The sequence below is a fragment of the Apteryx rowi genome, unplaced genomic scaffold (assembly GCF_003343035.1).
Source record: "Apteryx rowi isolate R43461 unplaced genomic scaffold, aptRow1 scaffold_68, whole genome shotgun sequence".
In the NCBI taxonomy this organism is placed as follows: Eukaryota; Metazoa; Chordata; class Aves; order Apterygiformes; family Apterygidae; genus Apteryx; species Apteryx rowi.
Window position 1 is genome coordinate 507,274 of NW_020450960.1, and position 24,510 is coordinate 531,783.

General features: G+C 40.7%; 2 protein-coding genes across 3 annotated transcripts in view; both read left to right on the plus strand.

Annotated features, from left to right (window-relative positions):
- Nucleotides 1–876: 876 nt before the first annotated feature.
- On the plus strand, nt 877–23,658 carry MTF1 (metal regulatory transcription factor 1). Of its 2 annotated transcripts, XR_003256676.1 has the most exons (12): nt 877–961; nt 1,256–1,719; nt 8,173–8,411; nt 8,835–8,966; nt 9,512–9,585; nt 10,568–10,701; nt 11,563–11,640; nt 13,522–13,624; nt 14,224–14,780; nt 15,731–15,797; nt 17,315–17,835; nt 19,816–23,658. XR_003256676.1 is itself a non-coding variant. In XM_026085936.1 (11 exons), the coding sequence occupies exons 2-11, from the start codon at nt 1,306–1,308 to the stop codon at nt 17,686–17,688; spliced, it is 2,172 nt and encodes a 723-aa protein (XP_025941721.1). In that variant the 5' UTR covers nt 877–961; nt 1,256–1,305; the 3' UTR covers nt 17,689–23,653. The 2 variants fall into 2 exon arrangements, 1 of the variants encoding a protein (XP_025941721.1); XM_026085936.1 differs by having other exon boundaries at nt 17,315–23,653.
- Nucleotides 20,040–24,510, plus strand: part of YRDC (yrdC N6-threonylcarbamoyltransferase domain containing) — an 8,696-nt gene continuing 4,225 nt past the window's right edge. Inside the window, exon 1 of the mRNA XM_026086073.1 lies at nt 20,040–20,057. Coding sequence (XP_025941858.1) covers nt 20,040–20,057 — 18 coding nt within the window. The remainder of the gene's footprint in view (nt 20,058–24,510) is intronic.

The following is a 24,510-nucleotide window of genomic DNA, read 5'->3' on the forward strand; positions in this document are numbered from 1 at the left end:
AAATAATTTTGTACAGAATATTAGCTTTTTTTGGACTTTCACAGTATTTTATATGATCTATTGCTATTAAATGCAGATCTGGCAGTTAAAATCATGTGTCGCTATTAATAAGCTGTAAAGTATATTGAATTCCTAAATCAGCTGTATGTAAACAAGCAAAGATACAGAAACTGATATTCACACTGTAGTTTATTTAACAAGTATTAAAGTATATTACTTTTTAATATACAAATATATTACTTTTTAAGTCCTTGTTATTTAAATAATCATCTTAGGCTGAGGGGCAGGCTGGAAGAGTGCCCTGTTCTTGCTGCTGGCTGGCTTAGGGTCCCGGTTTGCTGGCAGCGCTTTGAGTCCCGTTTGTAAAAGGCAATACCCGGCGTTACCTGCGCGCTGGGGCGCCGGCCCGCCGCGACCGTGTCCCGCTCGGGCCCGCAGCGCGCCGGGGACGGACGTAAGGATCTGCGTCCCCGGGAGGAGGCTGGAAGCACTTAAGAGCTGTTCCTTACCTGCCGGCACCACCGCGGTCGGAGACGTGGCAGAGACGTGTCTTGGAAACGCCGAGGGGAAAACGAGGCATCAGGGAAAAGTTTCTTAAGCTCCGCCTGCTCGCCAGGCGCGGGACTGCAGGATAACGGCCGCGGCTGCAACTTGCCTCTCGCATAGCAGTGCTTTGAGGCTATAAATTATTTTCACCACCGGCCGCGGTGCCTGCGCGTGGTCCTTCTGGCGCGGCGCCTCGCAGGCCCTGCTGCCGCCCCGGCACGGCCCGCGCCAGGGGCTGCTGCGGCGGACCGGCCCGGCCCCCCGCCCCCGCCGTGCGGTACCGCTTTCCCGCCAGGCCCCGCGGTGGGCGCGGCCTTCCCGTCGGGCCGTGCGCGGCCGGAAGCGGAAGTGAGTGTGCTGGTAATCATGGTGCCGCTGGGGTGGGGAAGGAGGTGCCGCCGCTGCCGGGAGCTCGGTGAGCGCGGCGGGGCCGGGGCTGGCGGGACGCGGTGGGGCCGGGCTCGGGGGCGGCGGGGCCCCGGCGGTGGCTTCCCGCAGGGCGGTGCGGCGCCGGGCCGGGATGGGGGCGGCGCGGCGCTGCGGGGCGGGGGCGCCTCCCTCCGCCTCGCCCCGCGGCGGGGGCAGGCCGCGGCCTCGGCCCGGCCCGGGCCCGGACCTGCTCCCGGGACCCGCGGCCCGGCGGCCGGAGGCCTGCCGGGCGCCTGCCCGGCGGGGCCGGGCCCCTGACCCCTCCGCCCCTGTGTTGCAGATGAGCTGTCCCAGTCCAGCGCCACGATATCGCACTGAGCGGCGGTGAACATGGGGGAGAACAGTCCTGAGGGCAACGTTATCTACTATGAAGTGGAGGAAGATGAATTGACCCAGGATGACAATATGATGAGGTTTGCCGATAAAAATGGGCTGGTTCCTTCATCATCTGGGACGGTCTATGACAGGACAACTGTTCTGATAGAGCAGGACCATGGTGCACTGGAAGATGATGAAGATGAAGGACAGTGTGGTGATCACTTGCCTTTTTTACCAGAGGGTCATGAAGAAGGATTTCATTTAATAGCAGATCATGAAGGAATGTCCCAGGGTTATGTGCAACATATTATTTCTCCAGATCAGATTCATCTAACAATAAATCCTGGTTCAACTCCTATGCCAAGAAATATTGAAGGAGCTACACTCACTTTACAGTCTGAATGCCCAGAAACCAAGCTTAAAGAAGTAAGTAGTTAAATATAATTTTAAACTTTATGCTTATATGGAGTGCTTTTCACCTAATGACCTTAAATACTTTGAAAATTTGTTCTCATAAAGTGATTTCTGTTTTTAAAGGCCAGTGTGTTGTTAATTCTCCTGAATTACTCTAAGAAATTTGTGTTACTTTTAGTCATAGTACTGCTTTGTGCAGATAGGTGTAACAGTTTCCCACAGTCACTCAGGGGGTCAACAGCAGAGCTGTGAATGCGATCAGTTTTCATTCTAATATCCTGCTGCTTTCATATGGAGCACCCAGGGAGGAGTACTTGACATCTGATAACCCACTAAACAGTAGCAGAATATGGCAATGAAAATGCATTTATGTTAATAGTTCATGTGCTTTTAGTGGCCTCTTATTATTCTTTTGTTTGGAGATTTATTTCCTCAGAATTTTGAGAGAACTGAAAAGAACACAAACTTTGTTATTCTGTGGTGTACTATGTTCTTGAGAAAACTGCAGCCAAATCATAAGTTAAACTTTAGCCTATTGGAAATGGCTATAATATGAAGCTAATAGTAGTCTTATAGTGTAACTTATAAATAGTGTAAAACTTGTAGTCTTATAGTGTCATTCATGGGGATGCTGTGTAAAGTAGCTAAGGGAAACTTTAGACTATCATCTGCTGTATTTAAAAAATATAAGTCAGCTTATATATTTACAGTGGAAACTTATTTCTAATTCTGTTTGCCTAATGAATTCTAGCCGCATGAAAAGTGATGAAGGCTTGTACAGACTGGCTTGGGATTCTGACTTTTTAGGTTCAAAAGCAATGCAAAAAAATGAAATGCTAACACATTTTTACTAGCAACTTTGAGCTACTTTTGTGGCCCTTCTGAATTGACTTATACAAGTATTTCTACTAGTATGGGTGGAATTATTTGTGTAACTGATATTCATTGTGAGTGAGGATTGCAGAAATGAGCCCTTGCTTAGAAAGGAAGCTGGGTTTGAATACTCTGAATAATTTAGATTAACAGGGAACCTTGATTATCACTTGGTCGTGAGGAAATGGGGCTGTAAGAAGTCAGTTTGTAAAACCAATTTAATTTCTGGACTGAGGTTTGTTCAGTAAGGCCTTTTGGTCTAAGAAACATTTTTGCTCAATTATTATTCATATTAGCAGCTGCTGTGCCCTTCCTTCTTAGCTGCTAAAAATGTTACTTTTTGGTATGTCAGTCATACCAGTGTTTCCTTTCCTTTTCATAGGAGCTTGTAATCAGCTTGTAATCTACAATATCTAAGAATGGCGTGTCCTAGCTAAATTGCTGTTCATAACTACAAATGCAGTTAAAAAAAATAAAAATCATTTCAAGATAAATGTTTTAAAATCTTAAACTTTCAGGTCACTTTCAGACATCTGTGAAGCAAAAGAGGTCTTTATACTCCATTAATTACCTTTATCTTTATCTTGTTGCAATGTACTTCTCTGACCATTCATTCTTTGTAAGAATGAGTGTGATTGTAGTCTTCTATTTCATTTCATTAATTTTGTTCAATAATGAAATAGAAAAAAAGGGTGGGGGGGAATCCCTTAAACTCCTCAAGCTGAGTTAAACTCAAACTGAGCAATTTTAAGTGTACTTTGGTTCAGTGTGGCATCGAGCTTTTACCAGTCTTGTTGATTATTGAACAATTAGTTCCTACTTCTAAGGTAAATGGTTCAATAAGACTGTTCTAGCTTCCCTCTGTTGAATCTCTATGGAAGCATGTTGTCCTTTGCAAAAAAGCATATATGATCCAGCCACAGCCTTTATCTTCCAAGCAACTTGTTTCTGTACACTTTGTATTCTAGCCATCTGTGGTTTTTCCTGTTACTGCCGTGTTTCTTTTTTTTTGTTTTTTTTTTTTGTTGTTGTTGCATATGGCGATGGTCTTGAGTTCTGACTGCTGCCAGTCTTTCATGGTCAATATCCACATCATTTCTTGTATAATCAATGTTTATTTAATCTGCTACTTTTTTAATAGGAAAAGAGAATTAAATGCTTTGTCATTGTGCAGGAAATTTTATTTTGCTTAGAATGTCGTGACAGTAATGCTTCTGTCTGCAATATCCTTCTCAGAATAATTTGAGATATGTTAAAGATTCAGCCTTTGAGAAYAGAGGGAGCAATGCAAGGCCTTTCTCTTAGTTCATGCTGTTAAATTGAAAGTGTCATCCATCCAGTACTGTCTTCCTTTAAACATGCACATCAGCAACTAAGGACAAAATCCTTAATTCGTAATTAATAAATATTATTTTTCTTTCACTTTCTAGGCCTAAATGTAAACACATAGGAGGCTTAATGAGCTCCTCACTTGATTTTGGGTAGCCTGTGTCTGTGTCAAATCTCTTGCGTATTATGAGAAATACCGTGGGGATTGTCCTGTGCAGTATGTATAATGTTATTGCCAGCTGCTTTAAAACTCTGAAGGAGACCATTTACTTCAGTACTGATATATAAATAGTACTGAATCTGACTAACTTTGAAGATAATGTACTCGTTTCCATCTAATAAAAAGTACTTTCTGACCTTGTGTCTGTGTTTAATCAGTCTACTCTCTTCCTTGTGTTTTGGCTGACTTAACACACGACCAAACTTCTTCTAATATTTAGTGGGTTGCGAATGTATCGTATTGCTTGGATATTTGTTGATAACTTTAGCTGATCTATGAATTAAAGGCAGTTAGCTTTAAAGTGGAAATTATTGTTTCCTTCTCTGCAGGCTGCTTTTAAGTCTGCTAAATGACTAGACAAAAATGTGAAGACCTCCAAAATTTTTCTCTTCAAGTTACTGATGGTCCTAGCTATCTAGATCACTTGTTCAACTTAAGCACTTAACGTTTTTCATCTTTTTTCAATCTCTTACTGTCCTGTACAAAATCAAGAGAGAATTAGGCACAAACATTAACATCTGGTTTTGGTGTAGGAAATCATTTCTGTTACTTTAGATCACAGGTGTTTCTTGACTAGCAACTCTGTAGTAGTTATATGCTTTATAGTAAACATTGGATATGAGGAGAAGAAAGGCTTAGCAAGGATGTGCTCCATTCTGTGAACTTCATGCTAGTCTGTCAAGTCATGAGTCCAAGCATGACATGTTTTCATATGTGTCCTCGTACAAATACATAGTGTTTCCTCTATTTAGGAGGGCTCAGGTAACTAGTATCTGTAGAAAAGGGGGAACACAGTGTATCTTAAATATAGTACAGGAAGAAATTGAATTAGTATCTCACAACTAGTTTTTTTAGACTATCTAAAGCTGTTACAGTGAAGAGTAGAGTAGGTCCTCCCCCCCCTTCAAAAAGGGGGGGAAAGAGGGGCAAAAATAAATAAATTAAAAAAAAAAAAAAAGCCCAAAACAGTTTCTGCTGTTAGAGTGCAGTGGTGCAGTGAGGATTGGGAGAAGTAGCCCTTCAACAGGGCAAGATAATTGGAAAAAAGAAAGGCTTTATTTTTGGCAGTAAGGCTCCTGGACTGTTGTTGTTAAATAAACCCCTTTGTGATTTCTTCAGGATCTTTCTGCATCTTACTGTGACAAGATACTTTTTTTTCTTTTTTTTTTTCTTTTAATGATAGTAACAATGCTACAGGTTAATGTTCCTTCTCATCTGTTGTGCAAATGGAAAAAGGTGGAGAACTGGTTCCTGGATGTCTAATTGTCAGTTGAAGCGTAATCCAACAGTGAGATAAGTGTTGACATTAAAAAGCTTGGAAAACTTGTCTCCATTTAGCAATATGCTATTAGCATCAAATGGTATATAAAGAGCCAGGAACTGAATCTAGTACTGGCCAAGATGAAAATTACTGCCGTTTACTTGAGCATTTTGAGCGTAAGGAGCACTTGCATTTGTAACCTGTTTTAAAATTCTCTAAAAACTAAGTTTTATCAAAGGAGAGTGAAGGTAAATGCCAGCCTACTGTTGTGGTATCAACAAGAGACTACACACTGAGACTATGCAAGAGACCACTCAGCTCGTATATTCAAATTTTGTAAAGCCTTCTTGAATGAAGGGGGTCCTTCTAATAATTTTATCCTCTACAAAATAGGCTGGAAGTAGTTTATGAGACTATTTATTCCTTATAAAGTGCTATATAAAGGCTAAATTTTATTTGGTGTCCAGGCTTGTGCCAGGATACTGTGTGACCGCACTGCTCTGTGGGAAGCTGTTTAGAAGATGCATTTAATTAACTGAAATCCCTGCCCTTACTGAAAAGCAGTTGTTCCTCAGGTTACCGTTGTTTTAGAGGTGATCTGCTGGACAGGTGGAGGCTGTGTCTAAGAAACCTGGTTGTTATAGCCCTGAAATGTGGGGCTTAATGCTGTAGTTTGTAGCTCTGCAGTTGCTCTTCTGAAAGCCTTACACCTGTATGTATATATATATATATATAGAGAGAGAGAGAGAGAGAGAAGTCAAAGCATGCAGTGAAATATCTGTTTGGGCGCCTCAAATCTCTGGTACTTGGTGTAGAATCTAGTAGGCATGTTCGTACGAAAATGATGGTCACATATGGCTCAACTGATAGTCTTGAGGGCTGCTAACTGAGTATTTGAAAATCAAAACCTGAAGGTTTGTAGCTCCTTCGGATCTTGCACCACTGGTGAGGTCTTCAACTGTTCCAACAAATGTTAACATTAAAAATGTGTTCCAGATCCCTTCAACTGTCTGTATTTTCATGCCACTGTAGTACATGAATGGGAGTCAATTCTTAGACAAAAAACAGATGTGGTTTTAGAGAAGGTCACTTGCAGGTCTCAGTGTTTTTATTGAGGACCCATTACTTCTTTAATTTATGCAGTATTATGCAAAGTATTAATCACATTATTTTTTGGAAGGACTGCAAAAGTATTCAGTTCTTAACTAGCCATAGCAAGGATGGTGTGTTTTTTTTGGTGTTGATAACTTCTGTTTATCACATTCATCTAATTTCTAATTACTCTGATGCTAGCATCACTTCAAATAAAGTGATTTTATGCTTAACCTGATAGCAGATCAAGGAGTCCTTTGTTATTCCATTCTCAGTCCCCATGCTGTGACAGTAAAGAATAGTGATTCTCAAATCTTTTTTTTTTTTTTTCCTGATGGGTGTATGTAAAGCAAAAAGAGAAGAATGAATATCAAGTCATGAGTTGGGTGGAGTTTATTCTTAAGGGTGGCTAGAAACCATAAATGTACACTGGTTATGTATAGGTTCACCCAATCCTCCTGATACCAACCCACAATTCCATATCTGTTTTTTGAAGATAGTCTGTAGCCTTTTCTAAGCAACAATCTTGGGTACAGTGAGACAGGTGATTTGTACCTTGGAAAAGTAGGAAGGTTGCTGGCTTGTATCCTGCCCTATTATTTTCTTGAGTAGTCATTAGAATACAACTCTGCAAGTTTCTCCTCCTCTGTTGTGACTTTGCACTGTCTTTCTAAACATTTCCAGATCAGCATCTTTTCAAATACTCTGCTGCTTCTTGCCTGTCAACCATCCAGCACTCTCTTGGGCTCTGTAATCATTTTTAGATGTTAAGGCTTCCTAACTGTGGCAGTCAAATGCAAGCTGTCTGTCTAATAATTAATGTTGGAGATAAGCCATCTGATATGCTTGAATAAATTTATTCCTTCCACTTCACAGGAGAGAATAAGATTTAATTAAGCGTTATGACTTGCACACTGGAAGCTTCTTACATGATCTCCTTCTGCCTGTTGCAGAAGCTGGGAAGACAGTCAAATCAAGTTCAGTATGAAACAGTTTCCTGGTGATCTAGATAGCTGGCTGAGAAATCTGTAACACTTATCTTTTGACCTAAAGCACCGTGCTCAATTCATTACACTTCAGGTGTTTACTGTTAAGTAAACACAGAAGAGAAGAGCAAAGCACAGTAAAGGCTGTTTTTGAAATAGAACTAAGTTATAAATGAACTGATGGTTAGACTGTAGGAGAGGTTGAAAACTGTAGTACTCATTCAGGGTGTTAATGGGAATTCAGCCCACAGGTCAGTGCTTTCAAGGGTCAAGCTGTGAAAGTACATCTCCCTTTCTTTTTGTCCATATATATAAGCACCGCTACAAGTGCCTGAGTGAAATGCAGGTGCTGAGGATGGGGATAGTGGTTGTGATAGCCTCTTAAGGTGCTTTTCAACTCTATTTTGTCAGATTGCCAGTTAGATACCCACATGTATTTTGAGTCGTTTTCCTTTTTCTCTCTTCTTCTGTTAGATTCCCGTTCTTTTATAAGGTAAGCCAGGTAGCTATCTGCTTTCCCAAATGTGCACTCTTCCTTGCATAGTGCAGCAGAAATACTGAGTAGTCTGGTAACTAATCTGCATTTTTTTTTTTTAAATGCCTATGGCGTCAGAACCTGTCACACTGTCTCTGATGTTTAACTGGTGTTAACCCTGTCCAAAAATGCTTAAAAAACTTTAAGTATGCAGCATTTTGTCTCCTAGGTTAAAAGATACCAGTGCACCTTTGAGGGCTGTCCACGCACATATAGCACTGCTGGAAACCTGCGCACTCACCAAAAGACACATCGTGGGGAATACACTTTTGTTTGCAATCAAGAAGGTTGTGGCAAGGCCTTTCTTACCTCTTACAGTCTCAAAATCCATGTTCGCGTGCACACTAAGGAAAAGCCGTTTGAATGTGATGTGCAGGGCTGTGAAAAGGCATTCAATACACTGTACAGGTAGGAATTTTCTTGGTATCTCCCTTGTATGATGTGGCTGTTGCTGTTTTGCAGGTTGCATCTACTTTTTGTTTGTGTCTGAATACAATTGTTATGCTTCCTCTGGGCACAGATATGAATATAAACCTCAGAATATATGGAAAAACTCTACTGAGAGAGTGACAGAACCTGTAATGACATAGTTAGCTATTTATATTATGATAGTATTGAAGATGGTGGATGAGCACAAGGAATTTTTAGATTTGTTCTTATGAGGACTTTGGAAGTGATATCATTTAGTTTCATAAGCAAGTTACCTTGTATTCAGAATTTGTTAAGCCTTTGTTCCTGTCCTGCATGTTTGAATGAATGGCTTGCTTGTCTCAGATGGGGGCTATCTTTTGATACGAGTAGTAAGAGGGATTTTTTTGGAATGCTTTTTAGGTTGAAAGCACATCAGAGGCTTCACACAGGGAAAACATTTAACTGTGAATCAGAAGGCTGCAGTAAATACTTCACAACGCACAGTGACTTGAGGAAGCACATTCGAACACACACAGGAGAAAAGCCATTTCGGTAAGTTGTTGGATGGCAATTTTTACTTCTGTGGGACTTCTGTAATGGAACACCTGTGCCAAAGGCAATTATTACTGTCCTTAATGAAAAGTAATTCTCACTGGGAGAAGAAAAATAAGGGATGCTAGCATTTGAGCATGCTTGTTTTAGAGCTCTCTCAGTTGGCTGTAAAAGTGCATGAAATGTCTGTCTTCAAGTGACCAGAATAGTCAAACTAGAATATCCTTTTTAAACATGAATATGTCCCATGATGACCATGTTTGTAAAATACATTGCTTCTTCCCTGGCATGATGGAATGTTTAATCCATGAAAAAGTCTCCTTCTTCCCCCCACAGAAATGACTTCTTCATGCTTAAATTTTATAGTCATGTTTAGAGCCCTGCTGTGGTCTGTGTAGCGGCTGTTGGGAGATACTCGATTACTGACAGAGACTAACATCAGGCCTGTGTTTCCTAGTCCTGTGACTATTGGAAAGCATGATGTAGGATTGTAACTAATGCATCATAGAAGTTTAATGCTGACCCTTCTCTGATGCCTCATTCAGGTGCGAGCATGATGGCTGTGGAAAGGCTTTTGCTGCAAGCCACCACCTTAAAACACATGTTAGGACACATACTGGTAAGTCCCAAGGAATTTTTTTTCTTTAACTGAGCCTTTTCAGTTTATGCTAACTTTCAGAATCCTAATATGTATGTGTACTTACATACAAAATAACCTAGCAAGGACATTTTAGAGGTTTTAGCACCATTGCTTTTAATCTTTAAGTGATGTAATATGTTCAGAACTGTTAAATATGGCTACTCAAATAGAAAAAAAGATGCAGGTCAGTAAGTCAGCTGTAAAACATTTCTTTCCTAAATGTTTCTAGGAATATATCCTGACTCCCCTCTAGGAGCTGTATTAAACAAACTGATAACATACAAAAATGGGTGGATGATCAAAAATTCAGCTCATGTTTCAGCTGAGAAACAAAATCTGTGAATCACAGAGAAAATCACTTCCAGAACTTGAATTTCATCAGCACGTTTTGCAAATGTATCAGTAATGATACATAAAACTTAAATGTTGTGTTCTCCTGTCAGCTCACTTGATAAAATGGAAGCTTTTTATTTGCAAGACTTTCCAAGAATGCTGAATGCATGAAGTGGCATTAAAATGACTCAAAAAAAACATTCATGCAAGTTCCAGCAGGTCATACAGCAATTACTTACTGTTTTTCAGAATACCATAAAGACTGTTTATAAGATGGGACCCAATCTTTTACACAGGGTCATTGTGATGGCAGGTTAAGGAAATACTCTTTCAATTAGCTGTTGTTGCTGCTAGCTTGGCTGTAAGTAGCAATCTATATCATGGTCGGCATCTRTATAGAAAGCAAAGTGCTTTTTTTCCGTATCAAACTATGTTCTCTAGGGCGAGAAGAGTTGGAATATACTCAACTATGTTAAGGTTTTACTTTTTTTATAGTAACCAGAGTTGCATTTGGAGAAAAACAATTCTCATTTGTGTAAAATATATCATCACTGGYCTGTGTGTTTTAGAAATATGTATCTCATGTAAAGTTACTAAGTCCGTTTTGTGTGTKTTGTGCTGCGTGTAGGGGAGAAACCCTTCTTCTGTCCCAGTAATGGCTGTGAGAAGACTTTTAGTACACAGTATAGTCTCAAGAGTCACATGAAAGGTCATGAGAAAGGACATTCCTATAATGCACTTCCCAATAACAATGTATCTGAGGTTAGTAGCTCTTCTTTCTAATGCTTCTATGTCATATGAAGATAAAACCATACTTTAGGGAGGAAATGATTTGGTTGGTAATTGTGTCTAAAGGTATGACATTTGAGGCTGAGATTTTTAAAGGGACTTGCAACTATTTGGTGTCCATCTCCTGTGGAGAAACGCATGGGTGCCTCCCTTTTTTTGATCCAGGAATTCAGTTTCAAATCTGACGTTGCTGCGATTCAAGATGGCAGTGTAGGGTTTATTCTCACATGCTGTGTTCACAATCTGATTAGAAATATTGGGATCAGGTCTTCTGAAATTCAACTTCTAGCATGGTATTCGATTACTTAGTCTTACTTAGAAATGCTTATCTAAATTGGTTTATTCATTTTAATCACATTAAAATTAATGTTTGGGCTGCTGCTGTTCTGATGAGTGTGTAACATACTTGCACAGATACGTAGGCAATTATATAGATTATTATGTTATTCCCTATAGGTGCTTATGTTTTGGTCAACACTATATAAGATACATGTGAAGTAAAATAACTGTTAAGGTTTTGTAATTTTATTTTCTACAGGCTCATTTGCTCATGTAGTAATTTAAAATTCTAGGTTACTTAATTTTTTTTGCAAGTAGCATAAGATAAATGCTAAGAAACCTTGATAGCTGCTAAATATCCTTTGAGTAATATTGTTCCTTTGATTTTAGAATTGAGACTTGTGTCCCATATAGGTTAAAAAAAAAAAAATCTGTTTAGACAGAATAGCTCTGCTTATGCTGTATGGACAGCAGTATTTCTTTTAAAAAGTAATTTAAAATAATTCTGCCACTTTTTTTTTAATATTTAACTTCATTTCTTTTTCTTCTTTACAGGATACAAGCCACTCACTTTGTCTGAGTGACCTAAGCCTCATATCCACAGAATCAGAATTGCGGGAGAACTCTAATCCAGTAAGTTACTCTCCCCTAATTGCCTCACCCATCATTTGAGATCTATTTTTTTCCTAACAGTGTGCTTTCCCTGTCCATGAGAACACAGAAAATTAGATGTGCATGACTAGTTGCTTCTCTTCCACTTCTTCTGTCCTCCAGCATTTTCTCCTTTAAGCTTTCATTCGCTAGTAGAGAAGATGTAGTCTGTTACAGAATAAGTGATTTTGAATTGGCATGTTTTAAATGCACTGAACACTGCTTTTTTTTTTTTCTTTGTCTGTTCAGCACGGTGCAGGGGCTATCTCTTGACAAATATGTATGTTTCTTACACACCCTGCTGAGTACTTTATGCTTGAGTTTCATGGTCTGACAATGAGGTCTGACAATTATTGCTGTCTTTTTTGGAATGTTTGAACAACACTTGTGATTTGGACTCTTGATAGTAGCATATATGAATTTAACTTTCTCTGGCCAATGCTGCTCTTGCTTTTATTAGGTAGGGGACAGTTTTTCTCAAAATAAAATAATTCTAGCATTCTAATATTTGAGGTCAGAACGAATTGGTTTAGAGTGAATACTATATGCAAATTATATATTACATTATTACGCAGCATATGCCTCTCTTTGTGTAAAATCACAAGGAAATCAGAGAAATGGCTATCCTCAGCCCTGAGTTGTCAKCTTAGAACTAGCTGAGCAATAGCTAAAGTGGGTAACCAGTTGACATGCTATACAGCATGTTTCTTGTGCTTGGGTGGGGAGTTTATGCATGTTCAGACTAAGCTTGGCAAGCTTGCCTCTGAAAGGCTTCAGGCAGAAATACAGATGAGCAATATTAAGGCAAGCTATTCTTTTTGTACAGCCATATAACATCTTCATGAAACTTTTGCCAAAAGGATCCTTATTTTGGGGTAGAACTGGTATTATGTGTTTAAACTGTCTTAATATCTGCTATTTGGATATTTTCTCCAGCCATTCCTGTTGTGKTTTTTTTGTAGGTATTAGTTGTGTCACTTATATAGAATAAATTGATATGTGACACAGTCATTTAATTAGGTTATTTGAGATTAGCCTCCAGGAGTTATTTAAAGGGATTGCATCTTTTTGCAAATACAGCTGGGAATAAACTTGTAAGTACTTGAAGTGCCTCTCGAGGAAGTAATTGCACTTTGTTGGTATTTTTTAGCACAGAGCTTTGACTTTTTGTTGCAAATGACTTCAAAGTCTTAAAGAAGGATAGCAGAGTGAAAAAGAGGGATTTTTTTTCTCCAAAATATGAAATGTTTTAAAACTGTTTTTAAAGTCTCTGCATCTGATTTTACCATAAAAATATTCTTGCTTATTGGTAACTTAAATTTTACATGAAGGAAAATAATATACTGATCAAGCTGTGGCCTTGTTTTGTGCTTTGATATGGAGGCAGCATACAGAGCTTTTTGATAAATTCTGTTCCTAGAGCAGTGTGGGTGACAATAGTGCATAGCCCAGGATGTAATCTAAGCATAGCTACTTTGTTACTGCTCCAGAAAAAGTCTCACAGATGATCAAGACCAAATTAATGCATGTTTCTGTTTCTAACAGAGTATTGCGAGAAATAAGGGTTAAATAAAGTGTAGATGCAGAAGAATGTTTGACTTTTAAAGGCCTTATTTATTTTTGTAAGGTTTTGCTCATTTTATTGGTTAATTTGATTATGGGTAATAAAAACTAAGAGTCATCTTTTACGTTTTATGCTGGTACATAAAATATATTGCCTTTCCTGAAGGTAGCTGATTAATGTCCAGACCCCAGACAGGTCTTTCTGATATTCGTATGCTACCTGCCTGGGATTTGTGCAAAGTTTATGGAGACCTGAGACAGTGTTATCTGATGTGTTCCTCTTTCTTCTCTATTCGCCAGACACATGGACAAGACCTTAGCACAATCTCACCAGCAAGCATCTTTGAGTCTATGTTTCAGAGCCCAGATCATACTGCAAATCAGGAAGACTCTCAGCAGACAGGTAAAAATTGCTTCTGTGGTATTGTAACAAAGCTTTTAGGCAATTTTCCCCTTCTCCATGTATTTGCTTAATTCAGCATCTCGGAATAAAGATTACTGCTGTGCCTAAGCCTGTATAGTAAACAGACAACTTTACTGTGAATGTTGAAATGCGTTGTATTCACAGACGGTGTAACACTGAGACAGTGATACTGGAACTGACATCACATTTACAGCATGCTGTCACGCTAATGCTGACACTGATGCTCTTGGTTTTTCCATCTAACTGTTGTTCTCCAGCTTCCTCTTGACGTAACTACATGAACTGTATGAGCTACATGAAGCCGTAGAAAGGCTTATTAGGGTTAAAGGGAGTGATCAGCTTGTGTGCAATATTCAGTGTTACCAGCTTCCTGAATYTGGACCTACTTTTAGATTCACTGTCTAGTCTTATGTGTCTTGAGCATTAGTCTGAAGATGCAAAAGTGGTAATGCTTTACTTAGCAGGGATCCATTAGCTAGCTACTATGTGAGGCTTAGTGTGTTAAGGTTCATTGAAAAGAGGTGTTTATTCAGACCTTAGAATTGATGTATTTATGGTTTTTTTCTTTGTTTTGTCAGCTGCCTTGATTGAAGGTTATAACGGTGATGCAGACTCAGTCACTGCTGTTCCGCCTTCTGCAGGAGATTCGGCATCTTTGTCTCTTCCACTTGTACTGCAGCTTGGCATCTCTGAGCCGTCGCCCTCAGCACTACAAGCCTCAGCAGCACCTGCTGCTCCCTCTTCCCTAGGAACCAGCTCACAGCAAGCTGCATTTGGAAATCCTGCAACTGTTTTACAATCTCCAGAAGTGCCTGTTCCTCACAGCACACAGTTTGCAGCCAGTCACCAAGACTTTCTGCAGCACACTCAGACACCGCCACAGCCCATTGTACAAGGACTTTCAGTGGTTGCTGGAGCATCTGCCCCAGCAGCATCAAGTGCCACTGAGCCCCTGCCAGCTGTAGTTCAGACAGTGCCTGTTGGTGCGAACTCTGTTCTGACCAGTAATCCAACTATAACAATTACTCCTTCTCAGAGCACCGCTATTCTGCAGTCCAGCATTGTCATGGGAGAACAAAACTTGCAATGGATTTTAAATGGTGCCACTGGTTCTCCACAAAGCCAAGAACAAATGGTTAGTATATCTAGCCCTGCTCTGAAACAGCTTGGACCATCCCTGTTCCTCCTGGAATCTAAAGGCTTTGCCTTTGAAAAGAAAGAGGATCAGACCTGGAGTTGTAAGATACAAACCAGGGTGTATCTGCTTCAGTATTGTATAATGCTTAGCACAGTAATATGTTTAAACAAGTCACAAATGCAGCCCATAAAATACATAAAGAAATAGAGAATAGAGAAATCCAGAGTGCAGGAAAATCTTTTCTTCTTCTTTCCCCTGGTGACAAACTTCTCATAGCAGATGCCACTTTGTTTTATCCAGGACATTGCACCATATGGCCTGATAATATATGTGTTTTTTTAATCTATCCTTTTGACAAGTAGAAGCACAAAAAATTCTGTAAAGTTTCAGTGTTTAGACATTCTGTAATCTCTGTCTCTTCCTAATTTAACCTTGTTGCCTTGTAAATAGAAGTAGCCTGATAAAGATAATGAAAAGTTTTCTGGGAAAACAGGATGTGCCTGCTTCTCCAGTGAATGTGGATATATAAGGCTTCAAGTGTTCTATCTCTAAGCATTACTGTTACCCCCTTTAGGTTTTCTCACTTGCAAATGGTCAAGAAGGAATGGCTGCAGGTACAAACAGTATGAGCATGCACAACAGTTCTTAAAGAATTCAGTCATTCAGTTACCAAAAAAACACAAGCTATGATAACAAGCATACAGGAGAGGGAGATTACTCACCATCTTTAGGACTACTGAAACAATAGTCTTAGTTTAGGGGCAGCCAGAATGTGGATAGCCCAGAACCAACCCAAATGATGCAATTTTCTATTAGTTTTCTTGTTTGCTGTCTTTGGAATGTGTGTATATCTCTTTCTTTTGCTTGCAACTGTTTAGAGTTTGAGTAGAGATTTGATTTCAATTGACTCACATGTATTTTTTTTCTTTTTCTTTTTTTTTTTTAAGCCACAAGTTCCAAAAGTAGTAGAAAAGGTTTTTTTTACCACTGCATTACCAGTAGCTGGCAACACAGGTAAGCATGTTTAACACTGAACTGCTTTGCTCTCTCTCCTCTCTCTCTTCCTCTTTTTGTTTGCAGAGGTGTTAGCTTGACCAGGATTTGTGGTGATGTAATTGCTAGAGGAAATGTTGAAGAAAATTCTTTCAAAATTTTTTTTAATATTCCTGAGGTTTTAAATGCTGTCTGCTGTAGACTCGTGGCTTTGTGTTGATCTGTCCTGTACTAGTTTCTCTACTTGTAAGATAACCAAGTTCACAAATTAGATCCAGTATTTATAAAAATCAGTATTTTATAAAAATCCAATAKTTCATAAAAATCAAATAGTACTTTAATGGAATGTATATAGAAGATTAAAAGGCAGAAGTGTAAGGATATAATTTGTCTTTTATTCTTTTAAGTGAAGATATGAAACGGCTAATAAACTATTAAATTTAATCAATGCCTTAGCAGCTGTTTTTGGTAAGCACTATTGGTGAGATTCGTATAAATGTACAACTGTAGAAGTTCTGTTCTATAACAGCCTTCCTACGCAGAATAGTATATGGAAAATAAGAATCAATCATAGCCAAAAGAGGGGCATGTAAGTTTAAGACTTAAACTGTAAAAAGGAAAGAACACCAGGTAAGGAAAGCAGCACAGGAAGCGTGATGAGTTAGGAAAGGGGACTAGAGAAAATGAACAGGAAAATATATGGGGTGGTGTTAAGGAGGAGAGTTGCCGGTGTAATTCTGTATCATCATCCTCAAAGACTAGTGTGCAGAGACTGGGGGCATTAGAATACCACTCTTTATAGGATTATAAGCTGTAAAAGTCACAGTGGCTGTCAAAGAGGTGGCATATCGTGCTGTGCTTAAAAAAAAAAAAAAAAAAAACCAGAAAACAATGAGACCAGACTTCTAGTGCCTGGCTCACAGAACAGGTTGAGAGTACCTTCTACCAGCCCTGGGTGGCAAATGTCAAAGTGATTTAGTGCTTTTGTGAGATACCTCTTAGATCTGTAAGGAGCAAGAAGCTTGCTTTGTGAGTTATTGGAGAGGCTGAGTACCTTCCTGTAACCATACCTCTTCCTCCTCCTGTATCATAAAAGCTGTGACTGGTGCTTGAAACTAGGATGTCTGAATATTGCTCCTTCATTTAATGCATATTCAGCAACAAAGAAGTTACTGTGCTTGCGTCACTGTTGATAGCTGGTCAGGAGCACGTTGGACTAAACCTTGCTTGGATTAAACATCTCTGGCTTTCTTTAGTAGAGCATATTATCAGTATGCCGATGACTTGAACTCTCTCTTAAACTTGGCCTCTTGTTAGGATTGAAATATTAATTGCTTGTTTCCCTCTTTCCTTGCTTGTTATTATTTCCGGTAGCAATGACTTTCTTTTATTTATGATCTGCCAGAAGTATGCATTGTGCTTAAACGAAATAATGTGTAATCTCTGCTGCGAGGCGCATACGATTTAATATAACAAAGATGATTTGTCTTTCCCTGATGTGAAATTATGCAGTTCTTATGTCTTTGTTTCACCTCTAGGAAATCCTGTTCAGCAGATTGGTCTCAGTGTTCCTGTCATTATTATAAAGCAGGAGGAGGCCTGCCAGTGTCAGTGTGCCTGCCGAGACTCTGCCAAGGACAAAGCCACCAGTAAGAAGGAATGTTCCTCACCTGAGCAAACAGCTCCTCAGCTGCAGCCTCAGACCTTTCCTTCCTCTTCCCCTTCTCCTTCATGTGGGCAGAGCAGTCAGATAGTTAACCCTTCAGACTCACAGACTGAAACATTAAGTGCCATGGATGTATCGGACTTCCTGTCCCTCCAAAGCCCTGAAACCCCATCTAATATAATTCCGATTGAAGCACTACTGCAGGGTGAGGAAGAAATTGGTTTGAATAGCAGCTTCTCTAAATGAAGATGTTCCAGATTTTCCTTTGCACCTGGGGGGTAAGACCCTCCTCCTTAGAAGCAGAAACTGAAGGATCTTTTTTTTTTTTCCTTCCTATTGGGAAGTCTTGTGGCTTATTTCTGCTTCTCAGATGTCATCTTAGTCACATCCCAGGTACATCCATCTTTGAGAATCTATCTTAAAAAAAAAAAAAAAAAGGCAAAAAATAGCTAAGTTATATATGAACTGTTTTGGCTGCACTGTCTGTCACTTTTGCTTGTCATATGTGAACACGGAAGCTAAGGTTACTCCTGTGCAAACAGATTTTAAAGAGTAAAAGGGAGGTTAGTTTGTCCGTCTCCAATTGCACATCACTTATGTTTGGGATTAAGGTACTGGCAGTGAGTGGGTCTTTGTTACAACTCCTTAGGTCTATAATTTTCTTCTGTCTCATGTCTGATACTAACCATGCACTATAAGGGGAGCCCAGGAAAGGAATTTGCTGTAGCAGAAGATGGTATTATACTGGAAAATGTTTTATCTTCAGTTTTACTGGAGTACGATTGTCCCATCACTGAGTTGGGAGGTGATGCCTGGGTTTACGTTGTACTAACACTATTACTAAAGCCAACAGAAGTTTTTGGGGAGTTTACTTCAGTAGAGCACCAAATACTTGTTCTCCTGATAGATCTATTCATTTAATTTCATTAGGACTTACAAAGTGCGGTGGCAGACACACTGCTTCACAATATGGAAACACAGTCAGAGCCCCTGCTTATTCAGACTGAAGAGTCTGTTTTCTTTGCCTCTGAAGGATGCAGTGAGCTCCAAACGTAGCCAGCTTGGTGCCTGCTGCTCTTTTGACTCATTTGGCTCTGTTCAGGAAGAAGTCATCTTCTTTTAAAAAAAATCCCGACTGTTTAATCAGGAGCATGGTGCCTTTGCTGGTTACTCTCATCTTTTGTCAAGAACTCTAGGAAACCTTTCAGAATGATTCAACATAAATTGAGTTTGAATTCAGCAAGTCTATACTTTAGCTGTCTGGGAATGCTTCCTCTTCTGTTAAGCTATATAATTTCTGCCTGAATCTGCCTCCAACCTACTGCAATGCCAGCTTTTTGTGCACGGGGCTATTTCTTGACTAAAAGATGTTACACAATGTAGTAGTTTTTCATATCAAACTGAAAGTCTATATTCTAACCTACTCAGGGTAAATAAAACACAACCCCCCCCCACCAAAAAGCCTGTAATGTTGCAATAAATGCAGTCTCATTCTAAATGGTTTATTTATGCTGCATTATTTTAAAAGATGTAATTTTATAGTGTTTTATCCATCTGTTTGGCTTTGGCTGTCAGTCTTTTTGTGTTAAAGAAAAGAATATTAAATAGTCTTTATTCAGTTTACAGTGTTGTCATTAGTGAGATACAAAGATAATGACTGTAAGCCAATTTGTGGTGCATCTCTGCCCACTAAATTTAGGAAGGCAGATGCCTAGTGGATAGAGATCTCTCCCTCCTCTTTGTTTGTATCTGATCAAAGCTGCTCTCTGCACCTGTGGAGGGGGAAGAGTCCTGTGAGTGCAGCCAGACCTCCCCATACACCTGATGATTGGTAGGTTTTTTAACCCTTTTCTGACATGCTCTGTGTAGTCTTACCAACACCACTGTCACAGTCTTAGCTGAGACAGTGGCTTAAGCTATCTCACTTTCTATTCCCTTGCAAGTACACTGCCGCAACACAGATGGAAGTGAAGGGAACTGGCTTTTCACCTCTCTGACTTGCTTCCCGTTGTTAAATGTGGAAGGGTAAAATTGTATCCTATTAGGGTGAATCTGAGGGAGGAGAGACAGCATAAAGGATGCTTTGTGCCTGGAAAGTGTCATGTTACCACTAGGGCAGAGCACTGTTTTGGTAATTGCAGGGACGAGCTTAGGGGCACCAACTGGACTGGAAACGTACTGACGGCGTTTCCTCTCTGTGGGTGTTGGCTCATGTTGCAGTGCTGTGCAATGTATCACAGCAGGGATGTGGGTCCTGCAGCAATAAGGTTTGCATTCATAAAATGTGGATTAACAAAGAATTTTGTTTTGTTCTTGTAATAGTAATCCCTACAAGACAGTGAGATAGTGGCTTTTTTTTTTTCTCTCTCTCAGTATTGGTTTGTGATGCATTTGTTTTGCATGGCAGCAAGAACTGCTTTGAACACAAAGAAACAGGCTCAAGTCTGTGGCTGGGATTGTCCACACAATGAGTCTTCTGCTGGTTGTCTTGCTTCAAATTGTGCTTCGAGCAGTGTGAGGGGAGTCGGGAGCCGAGCGGGGGCTCCCCACGGGGCCCAGGCCCTTGTGAGGGCCTTGCGCCTTTTCCTTGGCACAGCATGGCGGTTTTATTTGAGGTGCGTGGATGCGTGCATGAACGCATGTGTGTGTGTGTGTGTGTGTGCTAATGCAGGAGCATGTTGATTCCCCTGGAGTTGTGGGGTTTTCTCTGATGGGGATAGAGGCAGCAGATTTGACCTGAAATGTGACAGCGGAGGGATTTGGCAACCTCTTTTGAGCCTTCCCATTCTTCAGGGAAGCATTTTACTCTTGCTACTCAGTGAATTAATCCACTTAAAACATGCTTGTGATTGGGCCTGAGAGCATCTTCAGAAACCCCTTTGTGATAGAGATGAGTAAAAGAATCTACCAAAGGCTTTGAAATTGGAAACTCATTTGGAAATCAGGTGATTGGCAGCAGGCAGATGTTGCGCGAGTCCTTTCTGAGTGTGTATCGGAGGTTAACCTCTCTGCTGTTTTTTCTTCGTAGCTACTGTTTTCTACTGGTGTGTTCTAGGAAAAGCAGTGCATCCCAAGTTTATCCTGACTTTTAGGTGCATTGGGTTTGCAGTTAGCCTCTTGTACGTGCATCGGACGGGCTGTGATTTGGGTGCAACTAGTAAGAGCTTGTACAGAGGTAAGAAGAGTGTGACTGTGTGAGTGCACAGGCTGCTCTGCCGTGGAACGTGCGTCCCACCCAATCGCTTTGGTAAATTTCTTTGCTTTTTTGTTTAATCATGGGTCTGTTTTCGAGAATGTTCAATGCTGCGTGTATCTAATATGTCTCACAGTGGACATTTGCATTGTCCCTGGCGCTGTGTGATCGAACATCGTACTGCTGGGGTTGTCATTAACACACTTGGATGGAAGGAGATCCATGAACAGCTGGCAAGAAAGGGCAATCACAGTAAACCTCTGAGATTCCTGAGTGCCAGAGTGTTTTCTATCCTTCCCCCCGTACCCCAGCATTTAATATATTGACAATAACATTTTTAATGAAGAGTGGAGTTTCTACCATTGTAGATCTGGTAAGACATTGGATTCCCAGAAAGGGGCATGTTCTGTTGATAGGCTGGAGCCTCTGAGATCAGTGCACCCTCCCTCTGCAAAATCTGCATCTCATGAATGCCTTTAATTACCAGTCAGAGAGCAAAACTGCACTGCTCCAGGTCATTCTGTTGTTAAAGCATTCACTGTTCCATGGCTTGTGAAGATTGATTTGGTTACTTACAGTTTCTGGCTGGGTGCAAAAGCCTAAACGTGTAGAATGGATCTAATTACCAACATCAGTAGCTTTAGTGGCCAAGCAGTGACCCAAGCAAACAGACTTGGCATGCAGCTGAAGGCTGGAGAAGTTGCTTTTCATGCTTGTACATGGTAGAGGGATGGAAAATCAGCACTGTTTAAATGCTGGTACTGAATTATATAGAACAAAGTACGAATTGGGCACTTCATGTAATGCTGACTGTGTCCAGAAAGACTAGTTTGCAGAACCTCATACTGGTATCTAAAATGCACTTTAGGTTATTTTATCTTTAACCCAATTGCTGCAATTTCTTTTGTATATACTTTCACAAAGTTTATTTTTGCTCTGAGTAAAAGTTAACAGGGGTGTGCAAAGATGAGCACTTAATTTGGTGCAATACTTGTAGCTAAAGATCATTGTCCCATGTGGTCAGTTTGTCTGTGTCTGTCTAACTGAATATATATATATATATATATATAGTAACTAGCTCAGTGACATATTGCCCTACCCTGTCTATACCCAAGAGAAATTATGCATCATTAGCAAATGTCCAATCTATGCAAATATTCCACTGAGAGCACTGTGCTTTAGCCGGCCTTTTCTCTCATGCTTTCTGGTGAGCTGCTTGTCACTTCTGATAGAAATCAGTACCTTTTAACAACGGCGTTCATTTGGTTTATGTCCCTCTCCCTTGTCCGCCCCTCTGGTCTTTCATGTAAGTGTGAACAGAAGTGACAAGCTGTTCTTAAACAGGCATATTGCACCTTTAGAATTTGTCTTCACGAGATCGTTTTTGATGTCATGTTATCTGCCTTACTTCATGGAGGATGGCGCTCCGCAGAGTCATCCCAGATATTGTTTTTGCAACTGCAGCAACACTGTTGAACTGTTTACAGTACTCTTCCTGCACCAATTGTAAATAAGGCTCGGGAAGCAAACTAACGATTGGCCTGTTGGTTGTAGAACTGCTGGGGGAAATCAGTTAAGGCGTGATTGGCCTTGAAGTTGATTGGAGATGAAAAGCTATTCTCTGATGGGGGAAAAAAAAAAATGCACAGCTGGCAACTGAAATGAGAGGCAGCCAGGTCCAGTATGGAGAGCAGGTGGGACCTCAATATCAGCTGCGAGACCTCCCTTGGGCGAGTCACTTAACCTCTCTATGCCTCGGGTTCCTCGCCTGTGAAATGGGGACAAGGAAACTTGGCTTTGTGAAATGCTTCGACATCTATGGATGAAAAGTCCTATGCATTTAGAGCTAGCTGGGCGGAATTGTTAAGAGTCAATTTGGACTGTAAGGCGGAAAAAAAAAAAAAGCATGTCTTTAATAAACCCTACAAATTTCTGATTGCATAGTTTTTAATTGGTATACTTTTTCCTCCTGAACATTTTGGAAACAACATCAAGTTTTTTATAAATGTTACCTGTAGTTGATACTCATGGACAGGGCTGAACTTTTAACTTTTTTGCATCTTGTCTTGATATATATCATATGTTCTAGAAGTTGGATTCTGTGTCTGCACTGAGAAATGCAAATTAAACTGGATATTTATGTAGTAGTGTACATAGTCTAAGTGTGTGTGTTCTTGGAACTAGTTGAAAAATCCCACACCATGCTTTTAGTGGTGTGCAAGCTGGCCAAAATTTGGTTCATTATGCAGTGTACACTTTCTCAAATAAATGCAGTTTCTACTTTTTCTTACAAGAAATTTTTTTCATATGATCTTTTTCAGCAAAATCAAAGGTATGTTTTTGCAGTACCGTAGTTACAGTAGCTGGTATTTCTTGCTGTGTAGCTTTGTGACCTTCCACTTGCTTATTAAACCGAAGCTATCTGTCTGACCCTTGTTTTGGAGAGAGAGCTATAGTTGCCGTTCTATTTTACGCAGACTAGCGTCAGCTAGGAGGGCAGGGATGTGCTAACCTTGAGCCTGGTTAGTTACTGAACTTTTTCTTCAGCATAGTCATCTGCATAATTGTCAAACCAGGAAGTCTAGGGAAAACTTAGGTTGTCTATTTACTGCTTTTGTTTTGTTTGATGTGTATGGGGAGCTGGGCAATGGTCTTGGAGATGATGAGAAAAAAAAAAAAATAAACCCCAGTTTTTCAAGAATGTGTGTATGGTATTAAAGGAATTTATTTAACTATGAAATATGGGAACAAATGTGCTTACATTGAGCAATGTGAAGATGTTAGTTACAGGTACAGTACTTCCAAAGGAAGAGCATCTCCAAAACCCAAAAAAGAGTAAATATGAATTTGTATTTTTTGAAGAATGTAAAATGTGAAATAATGGTGTTTGCTTAATTGCTCATTTTGTATGAAGTTAATATTGTACTTTGAAATATCTGCAAAGAAGTGGAAATTAACTTTTTTGGAATTGAAAGCAATATTAATACTAATGGAATCCTAATTAAATGCTTATTTAAACATTGTGTTACGATAGTCTTTCCTCAGGGTATTGGTAAGTTATTTGGGAGGCGAGTTTGAATGTTCTTCCTCTGCCCACCCCCAACAGATCAGGTCCCAAAATTATTTCCTGACTTTGACAACAGCGTTTTACTTATCAGTCCAAGGGGAAGGCGAGTCTGCTACTGACCTTCAACAACTTCATAGCCTCAAGTTCATTCACTAAGAGCAGGTGTTGTGAATCTATAAATTGCACCCTCATTTTCGATAGCAGGAAGCTCTTGTATAGTCCCTTTCCACTGTAAAACGGCTGCTCCATGTAGCATACCACGATGCCAAGCACTGGGAACACAGTGCAAGCCAGCTGAAAGGGCAGGGGAAAGGAGCAAGGCAAAATATGCTGGGGGGAAGAGGGTAGCTGTAGCGACCCTCACGTGAAGGGGTTAGATGCACTAAGGAGAAGGGAACTGCGGGGAAGCTAGTGGCAAAAGGGAATACGGAATACCCCAAGACCTTCCCCTGTGGGACGGGCCCCCCCGCTCCCCCCGGTGCGGAGCAGCGCCAGGCTCCTCCCGTTCCTGCCCCGGGAAGGGCCCAGCGCTGCTGCTGCGGCGCTTTCCCAGGTCGCTGCTGCAGGATCGCGGTTGCCCCCCGCCCCGTCCGCCCCTCGGAGCCCCGAGCAGCGGTTAAGCGCCCCGCTCCCCTCCGCGGCGGGGAGGGCGCAGGGGCGGCGAAGGACGGGCTGAGGCACCGACTCTGCTTTATTGCACGCAGCGATACGCGGCGGGAGCTCGCTGGAAGCGGCGGAGCCCCCGCCTCAGCCGCAGGGGCCGCGGGCGGCGGGCGAGGCGGCTCCGCGGGGCTCCGCGGCTCCGGGC

Bases quoted from the DNA above. Each gene is read 5' to 3' on its own strand.
- MTF1 (XM_026085936.1), top strand. From the start codon at position 1,306: ATGGGGGAGAACAGTCCTGAGGGCAACGTTATCTACTATGAAGTGGAG. The intron at 10,702-11,562 runs GTTAGTAGCTCT...TCTTCTTTACAG, and splicing joins CCAATAACAATGTATCTGAG to GATACAAGCCACTCACTTTG. The intron at 15,798-17,314 runs GTAAGCATGTTT...TTTCACCTCTAG, and splicing joins ACCAGTAGCTGGCAACACAG to GAAATCCTGTTCAGCAGATT.